The sequence below is a fragment of the Diachasmimorpha longicaudata genome, chromosome 5, assembly GCF_034640455.1.
Source record: "Diachasmimorpha longicaudata isolate KC_UGA_2023 chromosome 5, iyDiaLong2, whole genome shotgun sequence".
In the NCBI taxonomy this organism is placed as follows: domain Eukaryota; kingdom Metazoa; phylum Arthropoda; class Insecta; order Hymenoptera; family Braconidae; genus Diachasmimorpha; species Diachasmimorpha longicaudata.
The window spans coordinates 8755779-8766445 of NC_087229.1; the positions used below are offsets into that span (position 1 = coordinate 8755779).

General features: G+C 39.2%; 1 protein-coding gene across 1 annotated transcript; it reads right to left on the reverse strand.

Moving 5' to 3' along the window:
- Positions 1-2567: 2567 nt before the first annotated feature.
- Positions 2568-8314, reverse strand: LOC135162683 (serine/threonine-protein kinase PAK mbt). The gene is made up of 5 exons (XM_064121418.1): positions 7592-8314; positions 7013-7511; positions 6048-6456; positions 4439-5551; positions 2568-4187 (listed from the first exon to the last, which is right to left on the reverse strand). The coding sequence occupies exons 2-5, from the start codon at positions 7381-7383 to the stop codon at positions 4026-4028; spliced, it is 2055 nt and encodes a 684-aa protein (XP_063977488.1). The 5' UTR covers positions 7384-7511; positions 7592-8314; the 3' UTR covers positions 2568-4025.
- Between the last annotated feature and the right edge of the window lie 2353 nt (positions 8315-10667).

A 10667-nucleotide genomic window follows, 5' to 3' on the forward strand; every position in this document is an offset into this window, starting at 1 on the left:
TTTATGTACATTGACCGTAATGGTGTCGAGAGTGGCCCACGTGCTAAAATGCACGTTATGAACGGCAAAGGAACATCAGGATGGGTAGCATTGCCCCAGCGATGTTTCTCCGTTGCTATGTTCTCATTCCGATGCGAACCTGTTTGCTGTTACCGAAGATCCGCATGTTCACTAGTGGAAATCCGGGTTACATGGTATTGTAATGGGCTATTATATGAACTGACATTTTTTTTTCGTTTGTCATCGCTTCTCATGCGGCTCAAATTGAACTGATTGATGTTGAGCTGATTGATTCTTTCTGGTCGTGATGGTTTTCAGGGTCGAAATATTTGACATGCAAATGGAGAGTGTCTTGGTACTTTTAGAATTTTCGGTGGGAAAAACGAAGTTTTTTTGGAATGTACGTCTGGCTTGTATTGAGAAATTCGTGACTTGAACATTTTCAAGCGCACAGTATCAGGTACAGAGAACACAATTTCGTCAGAAATTCGGGTGGGAGAAAATTCTCGTCAGAAACATGAGGATACTTTTTTTTTAGTTGTTGAATGCAATTAAGATTTTCTCCTCTGATTTCAAGGTGGTAATTTGTTCGCAAAGCCGAGGGAATCGGATTCATTTGTGTTTCATTGGATGCATTGGATTCATTTGAGAATTTTTTAGCCTCCGATTTAGAATATTTGAATGGAAAAGATACTTAACAGAGAGTGGGATGAAAAAATAGTTTTAATATTTATGAGAAAATTGTTCATTGCCCCGTGGGACGTCATTAGTATTTGGCTCGTGGTATAAGCCTCTCACGAGACAAGAATTACTTTTCTTTACTCATGAGGACATATACTTTTCTGAAAGTATTGGACCCTCGGTAATCTCCAAGCCGGGAATTAGTTAACACAAAAGATATTTTGGAAAAAAATGGTGTTGGCTCAGCGCATTACCTATTTTTCGGATATCTTATCTCATTATTAAAATCTCATATACCCTAATGTGTTGGAATGTGGCAAGACCTTTCCACTGATCGTTTTCAGTCCCAAGTAAGGTCGAGCGTTCATTCAAATTTGTCAAGGATATTGGTGCAAATGACACTTGCAAATGAACAGGGCTTAATCATTCTCCATAATTGATTAAAGCATTTTCTATTTATATAAAGTTTAGGTCAGTCATCGAATCGCTTTTTTTCGTAATTCAATTTGCTCAAGAAAATGTTCAAATTGTCGTTCGTCTATAACTGCCGAGCCACTAATTGCCCAGTGAAATGAGAGTATTAAACCCTTTTATTATATGGGAAGTGGGACAAAGTGGAATTTCTCTGGAGCTTAAAATTCCTATATTTCTGTCCGTAAACAAAGACATTAAGAATTGGAATGGATCAAAAACGTTCCATCTGAATGATTTATCTAATATGCGAACGCCCACATGACAAGGGCTTACCTTGTCGATATGAAATTATGCGAACTCCGATACCGTTGATAACCCCGTGCATGTTAAACCAGAAATAACCCAGATTGTACAAAGAGTGACGTAGTAGATAAAAGAATTAATATTAATTTAAACAGGCCAAACTTTAGTCAGGTGAACAAAGTGACACATGCTGCAGCCAATAGCAATTCTCTTATTCATTTTTAATCATTAAATTTATAAGTTGAATTGCATGAAAAAAAAAACGTTATGAAGTTGAAGAAATACTGTGCATATGGATAAATTTGCTATCATTTGAAAAAAATATTGTTTTCGTTAAAAATTGACAACTTTTAAATTAAAATTGCAATTTTTCCATTAGTCTACCTCGATAAATTAAATCATGACAAAATGATCGAAACTTTGGGGTCCAATGAGGCTTAAATAAGAACCCCCTTTGATTCTATGGTCTGATGTTCGGCTACTGAAATAGAAAAACATTTTGCTAAAAAGAATAGTCAGATAACTCGGGATCTATTTAAAAGGCGGTGGCAACGTCCCATTCCAAATAAAAATCAATTATTTTCTGAGGTGAGGTGAGAGTCGCTTGGAGACTAATTATCACGGAAATATTCAGAGAACAGCATATTTCCAGGCCCTACAGCTATCGTAGAGCCAATAGGGTGTAAATTGGATAATTATGTCCGCCACTTATGTCTTTTAGATTCTACGGTGTCGAATCGTGAAAATAATGTTCTGAAACATGTTAGTCGAGGGATGAAAAAACTTGTCTTTAATGAATAGAAACTATTTGCTGCAAGACGAATGCCAGTTAACTTTTCAACGTGGCTCCCTACCCCCACTTTAGAGAATATTGAAGGTCGTGGAAAGGTTATTGCGGTCGAAATGAGTAGAGAGGCTCGACTCCACCAGCCAATGAACGCACAGCGCTCAATCAGTCGGTTTTATGCTAAAGGAAAAGTAATTCGAGCACGTGTCTCCACATCTTTTCTTTTTCTCTTTTTCACTTGGAATAAGCATGACGCAATTACCAACGTTTTCAGCGTCAGGGAAATATTCCAATAAATTCTGCAAGGCCCGTTTATCGTATGTAAATCAAAACCTGAAGTACCTGTAAATTGCATGAGGAATCGCAATAATGAGGAGCTACATTATTATTTTTATCAAATCAATGTTACGGCTTTATTTTCAAGATAATGAAAGATCTTCATTATTCATTGTTTTCGTTTTGTATAACAGTAAGAAAAATTACGTTACTCGAAGAACAGTCAATTATGGGCTGTCAATTGCCCATATTGTTGATAAATTTGTTTATACAAATTAGTTTTTTTTTACAGTAATAAAACGCGGGTTATTTTAAGGTCTATAAATACTAGTTAATCGTAGGTCTAAAATTTCCAATATTTCTGCAAACAGGACTTATTATTTGATATTTTCTTAGTGGCTTCCATGCAGTAAGCTCGATGATGCATTTTCAGCATGTATATTCACATTTTTTCTGTATCTTTCAAGGCACTTGTTTTGTAAATTTAAATAAAGAATCATAAATATAGCAACGTTCTTATAAACTTAAATTTATGTCCCATTCGTCATGTGGGAATTCGAATAAGGTGAGAATTCAGCTCTGCACTTCAGGAGAAGTGAAAAAAAAGTGTAAGAAAATATAGAGAATGATTGGAATGTTAGATCTCACGGATTTGGTTGTGGTGAGAATCCATATTGGGCCACATTTTCATGAGTTGGTTATGCGCTACACTCAGAGAAAAACATACACGTTCCCAAAGAAGTCTTGTTTGGACCAACAAAATGGATAGTTGAAAATTACAAAAAAGAAGTAGTTTCGTTGGCATTTGAAAGTCTCAAACATGAACAAAGTATTCAGCTGAAGAGGCAGATAATTGACAGAAACAAAATTATCACGAAATGCTTTGTACCTAAGTAACATGATTGAGATACCGCAATCATTATTTTACTCAAGGATTTATTTTTTGTGTACCATTATTGGGGCCAACAGGTCACTTTCTGAACGACTTCAACTTTGATTAAATATTCCTGAAATAATGAAATGAAAATTGTAATGATTATTTGATTATTCCATAATATTATTCTTATATTTTAATGGCATCAATTTTTTCTCTATTAATCAACATTTAATAATTAAAAAAAAATAAAATTCAGTCATTCAGAAATTAGAAGTTTTGACTGCGTTGAGTTATTTCTCAATTGAATGACTGTTTCATTTTGAAGTCAAATTTTTTCTATCAAACAAATAAAATATTTTTGAAGGCATGGGAACCATCATATCCCCATCTCAATGATTCAAAAATCGTCCAACAACTCTAATTCGTAATTCCTCTAGAACAGCGTATGCAAGACTCGTTTGGGAACTCCATTGTTCTTTTCTCTATGTGTTTCAAATAACTGAATGAGTTCAGATAACAGGACGTGCAAATTCTAGAGTTACTGTACACTTGTTTATGAGCAAATAGCACATCGTTGTGGTGTGCTGTCACCGTAGTCCTGACGATTCCTTCAACAATATTGAACGATGTTTGTCCAATCGTGAATACCTAATCGATTCCTCTTTTATCATGCAGAACACGAGTGCATCAACAGTTGGTATGTCGAGCACCCCGCATGAGGGGTATCAGAATTGTCGGATTCTGTGCTTGTCGCAAGAATGGATGCTGTAATAATTCTGCTGCAGTGGCACGTTGTGCTGGATCACGCACCAGCATTCTCTCGAGGAAGCCTTGGAGCCTTGGACTCACCTGTGGACAAGGTAGGAATTGAAACATCAAAGCCAACGAAAGTTGGTAACACTAAAGTAGTTCAACGATTTTCCTCAGTGGGTAACAGAGATTTGGATTTTTTTTTTAATTTTGAATCTTCGGAAATATTTTCGTTCTCCTCTAGCTCTCGCATATTGAAAGGAATTCGTCTTTAGAGACATTCAGACAGACTGTGAACTTTGAATATGACTTGATATAGAATATTTCAGCTATGGAAATAGAAAACAAACCTTATGAGAATTTTTCAATTTTGGTGGTGGCATATCTCGAATGCGCCTCATGGCCTGCAACGGTGGTTCATTGAAAAACGGTGGCTCTCCATCGACCATCTCAATAATCATAATTCCCAGGGACCATATATCCACCTCAGGTCCATAAGGCAATCTCGAGATAACTTCAGGGCTCATCCAATACGGTGTACCCACCAACGATTTTCGCTTCGGTAGCTCTTGAGACACTTGAGCACAAAATCCAAAGTCTGATAATTTAACTCTGCCATCAGCAGTGAGCAGTATCGAATCGGATTTTATATCCCGATGAATAACCCCTTGGGAATGGAGATAAGCAAGTGGTTTTAGGCACTGAGAGCAAACAGTTGCTATTTGGCTTTCATCCATACGTGAGTGAGTGACAATATCTGTCAGGGCACCACCTTCTAAGTACTCCATTACGACCCAAAGCTCGTCATCAACAAGGAAACTGTCATACATCTCAACAATATTAGGATGATGATAGTCGCGCATTATGACGACTTCGTTGAATAGCAATTCACGTCTCTGTTGTTTTCGCAGATCCATTTTCTTCACCGCCACTTGGCGATTTGTTTTTTTATCCGTTGCTATGCAAACTGTGCCAGTACTGCCTTCTCCAATTTTCAAAAAATTATCCAAATTGTCTCGCGGATCCCCACGACTCACCACCATTTGCAGAGCTGTTCTGAATTGCTCGTGAGTGAGTCTTTGATCTGCATTTTGTTTATTCTGTGAATTCATGTGTTGACCAATTGATATGTTACCGGACGAGGCAGCTGATTTCAAATTTTGATTCTGATCAGGACTTATTCCTGGCCCTGCCGTCACTTTGGACAGATTATGCATTGATTGTGATTGAGTAGTTTCCAGTGGTTTTCCAAAATGTCCATGCTGGGATGGATTTGCAGCTGGTGGAACAGTTGCTGGTGATGCTGTAGGATTTTCCGACAAACCGTATGAATTTTGAGGACCTGGGGTAGGTTTATTCCCGTAGTGCGAGCTCAGTTGGCTCAAAGGACGCTGAGAAGCGATTGAGCCGACTGGTGAAGCTTTCGTAGGAATTTTATGCAGCATCATGTCTGTAGATCCTCCCTAAAATCAATGCAATTGAAGATGTGAGTTTCACATTGAGGTGGTGAAAACAAACGCAGTTATGTTGGGGAGAATGTGTTACGTTCTTCAATCTGTCTAGAGTATACCTATAGATTTCTCTTTTGTTTGCGACTAATGAGATGAGGATTGGCTAAGAAGTGGCCGAGATTGAATCCCTAGTAGTGGCGTGAACGGTGCTTTTCCCTGACACCAACATTTCAAACAAAATGGTGAAAATTTCTGGCCGTAAAGTTGTCGTGAAAGTACGGAAACCCATAGAAATGGCCATTATCGTCAATTATTTTTCGTGCTCGAATTCCGGTCAATTATTGTAGTGTTTGACTCTGAACAGGATAGATAGATAGGATGCTCTCGTAGTTTTGTTACAAAAAATATTAAAATGAGTGATAGGAATATTTGATTCAATTTTACTCTCGGGGCGTTACTTCCCAATCAAACGGATTAACGGTATTTCCATTCGTAAGAGAAAATTTACCTGATTATTCCCATTATTCCATTGGCCAGGTAGATTCATCGAAGATGATGGATTTACCCTCTGGAAATCATTGTCCTGCACACCCTGTTGAACACTATTTCCCGAAGTCTGATTATTTGGAATTGGGCTCAGATTTTGGAAGTTCATTGAGAGATTAGGTGCATTGAGATTGGAGTGAGTGAGATTCGGTGAGGACTGCATGTTCGGATTCATGTTCTGCAAGTTAGGAATGATACTGTGCAAATTTGAATTGAGCCCAGGCCCGACGTTCTCCGTATTCTGACGGATCTTATCAGAAATTCCATGATTCTTAACAGGATCAGATGGCGGATATAGCTGATGGTAGCTACTGGGACTTGGAGACATTTCGTGACCTTCAGGCACTGATGGCGGTAAATTCGTATTATTTCTGGAAAAATTGAGAAGTTCGAGCACTGTCATGAATAATTCCTCAAAATAATTGCGTGTAGGGCAAATCACTCAGTATTCGAGTCCGTCCCATAATTTAACTAATTTCTATAGTTATCGTGAAAAAAAAAATTCATGAAGTGGAATTCAGCTTTTGTCCTTTTTGAAACCAATGGAATGTTCATCAACACAATGAGACCGTGTGAAACACGCCCTATATTTCCTCTAGTACTGATTCACTTTTTATTGGGTCTTCCAATTTTACATTTCACCTACTAATGAATTTATCGAACCATTTATGATTCATTCCTCAAAAGCTGCAAAGAATGAGAATTAAAATAAAGGAAAGACTGCGAAAATGCGAATTAAGTCGAGACATATGACGTAGATATCTCAAACATTGAGACCCTGATAACGCCTAGATTGTGACACTTCTAGAAAGGATTAGCTACTGTTAACAAATGGATTTAGTTATATTTCAAGAGTCTCGTTTTCCTCGACTTTTATCTTTCAAGTTTCCAAGATATTCTTATTCTCTATTGATCGAAAAAAATCACCTGTAATCCCGTCTAAGTCGAGGTGGACTAGAAGACCTCAATGAGTTGGACCTAGCAACGGTGCTCATTTTCGGCAAACCATTTTCTGTTTTTTCGCCGACGACTGCTCTACCAGTTCGAAGTCTTGGATCATTATGGCCCCGTACAATTGTTTTCAAGTCCAATATCTCAGTTAGCGTAATTTCGCTGGGATCAACCAGAGGTAGAGGTCTATTTGATGACTTGAGTATCTGATTATTACCAACAATTGATGCCCATTGCAGTGGTAAACCGACAAATTTACCCTCACGTTTATCAAACCCCGTGTGGACTCGGTGTTCAAAATTTGTGGGTGTTGAAATCTGGGGTTTCTTCTTCTTTTTCGTGAACATCTTTCGTTTTTCGAGGCAACCACAATCTATGCAATTTTTTATTTGTAGTCTTCAAAGAGAAATTGCACAAGTGTATTATCACATGACTACGTCAACTGGGGTTGTGGCGCATTCCATGAACCTGGTGGCTTTGAGTGACATCGTGATCAACAATCCAAGTAACCCAGACAAACTAAAAGTTGATGAGAACCAACATGTTTATACTCACTGGCTTTACAATATCAGAGAAGCCAAGTGACAGCAACAACGCCTACTGAGTTCTCAACCCCGTTTTTTACGCTTTTTTTTCTAGCCCTCTCACTCTAGCACAGGCGTTGCATCGCAACTCACTCGACCAGCACCAATAATTCAAACATTGAAAAAAAAACTTTCACTTGTCCTTTTGTGAAGAGATTGCTCTGCACTTTGATCTGGGATTAATTGGCTGCTGATCGCATGCACTGGAGGACGGTGGAAAATCTCGAAAACAATCGGTTGAGATGACTTCCGCGGTCCTTTCCACTCGTACCCGTACCATGTACATAAACTATACTCTACACATTCCTGATACACACACCTCGTGGTAGCAAGTGAAGGTCTTCAATCTTCATTCGCTTTGGGGTCCTTTGCGTTGTAGCCGCACTCAGTATATTCTCTGCTGGAGCAATAGTGTGTGCTCGTTGTGACAAGTTAGCAACGTGTAAAAAGTACGCACAAGTGCCAATGGTGGGGGGTTATAATGGTTTATGAAAACGTCAAATTTTTATGGAAACCTGAAGGAATCATATGCCGGCAATTATCTCAGCAATCCCGGAGATTAATTGGGATGAGACAACTTTTCAGAGATTTTTATTCAGAACCTTAGGAATATTTGCAGTATATTCTGCTTCGGCAAATAAGGGTAGATTTGAGTGGGGAGGTTATGTCGATCAGTGGGGGATAACAAAGTCACTGAAGGGTTGCCATAGGGCCGCAAATGTGAAAGCGCGAGAATAAATGGAATTTGAATACCGCAAACTGTCTGTCGATCAAACAGCGACTTCGCAGTCAAGATTAACTTACCGGCAGCAGAGGGCAGCATTAAGCTATGACAGTACGAATTTAAAATGGTGTATTGCAATAATTGAAGTTGGAACCTGCCAATGGCACGATCTGTCGAAATAGTATATTATGGTCCTAGGCAGTAAAAGTATATTCTGGCGAACGTTACGTTGTAATCACATAAGTCAGAAAAAACTTTTACTGCCATGGGACATACGCTATTTTCAGTCCCTAGGGGCATAAAGTTGCTTTCCCGCCCGAAGTGATGAACACTTCCGGATTTCCTTCAGGTCAGGATTTGAGGATCAGTCCTGGTCACTTCTCTAGCTAAGGTGATGGCCCTGAATTATTTTCATTGTTTTCTCGGACATGTTTGGAGCATAATTACTGTTAATAGGGCGGTCTTCTAGTGTTACTTGGCATTTGACCTTACCGGCTCATTTTTCTGGGCACGCCCCCACATCACCCTCTCTGACATGGCCTCTGGCTCTGTTTGTCTTCTGTATTCTCCTGTACTTCTTATCTACCCCAGGAGGGTGCTACATATTATCATTGATCAATCTGTCCAACGTATCAATAAGTTCGTCCGTTATCAGGCTGGACTATATAAGACCTGTATAACCGCTGAAACATTCAATAACGTTTAACAAAACTTTCACAAAGCTAGACGCGTGCTATTGACACCTCACTTCAATGGGCACTTGGCGCAAGCCCAGATGATGACTTCCAATGCAGGCATCGGCAACCCGTGAATGGCAGCCTCCATGAAGGCGTCAGCAAACGAGCTCTGAGTACCATGATAGCTATGTGGTTTATCGTCATACCAGCTTTCAGCTTATGCCATGAGTGGAGGGAGTATTATGAAGTTGAGGGTTGCCCCTGCTTGATGCTGCCAGGTATCAATCAGTTCCGAAGAAGACAATCGAGGTGATTCAAAATATCAGCTCTAGCAAGCCCATGAGTCGAACAAAACTGCGGCAGATCTGGAAGTTAATTTCTGGCGATTCTCAGCCCCTTAGCAGAATAGTAAATCGTCTTAGGAACCCCTTGACATTGGAATTAGGAGGAACTCGTCAGTTCGTCTCTGGGTGGCTGAATCAACTCGATTGGAGGGACAACCCTAGACCGAAGTTTGACCAGTAGGAAAGTTGAGACAGTAGACATTGCATCCGTTATTCAATTCCAATCAATCAATAGCTTGGAATGCTGATGAAAACCAAAGACTTGTGATGAATTTCATCGTCATTGTCGCGCCTTATCGATATGCATCTTTGATTCTCGTCAGTCCCGCCTTTATTGATTCTGACTCGAACGAGTATAGCTTTGGAGAATATTGATGGGAGTTCAATACTTCAGAGGATACGAAAATAAACGGGTAAGCTGGATTCACAGGAAGCTCGTCAGCTTTTATTTAACTTTTTTTATTTCACTTTCCAGGCAATGAGCGAAGTAGGAAAAGAGGGCTGAATAACTGGAATTTAAAGTGAGATGCATGACCACGGAACCGAATTGTGCATATCGGTATGGAAACATTCTTTGGTTGCATCCCATGTGGTTGTCCTCGCTCTATTGTAAATGAGAAGAGAAATTGGATAGAGATAGACAGCAAGTCTCATTGTGTCGTTGAAATTCTCATGTATTGAGGCAAAACATTCCGTTTAAATGTGTGTACGCGTGTGTTTGTCAGGAATGCTTGGTATACGTTCCTGGGGTAGTACTCATCATACTGCATAACCAGGGGTTGAAATCGATACCGTTGCCAGGGACAACCGTGGCTATGCTATACGCGTGACACACGAACGAGCAAAGCCCGCACAGGCCAAGGCTACTGACTCTTTCTCTCTCACATTCTTCTCTTTGCTCAGTTTTTCTCCGATCTTCATATTCCCTGATTTTTCTTCCTTTTTTTTTTCAATATCTTTTTTTGCAATTTCTATTTTTTTCGGTATATCAATCGATAAAGTCAATGATAGTGGTAAGACAGGCTCCCGTGGTCTTCTTTATAAGAACGACGTAGAAAGGAGAAGATAACATCTGACAATTGAGGCATTACAAATTGAAATTATATTTGCAAATGGTTTGTGTGCTCTGTTAATGGGATTTCGCAGGAGAATGCTTCATATAAAATCACATGGTCGGAATCTGACCAGTGAGAGAACAGCTTTCCATGTCATAAAAGACAATCAGATTATTACTCCGGTGTATATTCTCTTTCAGCTTTGCAATATTTTTCTTTTCAAGTGTTTCAATGGTTTATTTCCCCA

Bases quoted from the DNA above. Each gene is read 5' to 3' on its own strand.
- LOC135162683 (XM_064121418.1), bottom strand. From the start codon at position 7,383: ATGTTCACGAAAAAGAAGAAGAAACCCCAGATTTCAACACCCACAAAT. The intron at 6,457-7,012 runs GTGATTTTTTTC...CAATTTTTCCAG, and splicing joins CGACTTAGACGGGATTACAG to AAATAATACGAATTTACCGC. The intron at 5,552-6,047 runs GTAAATTTTCTC...CATTGATTTTAG, and splicing joins GGAATAATGGGAATAATCAG to GGAGGATCTACAGACATGAT.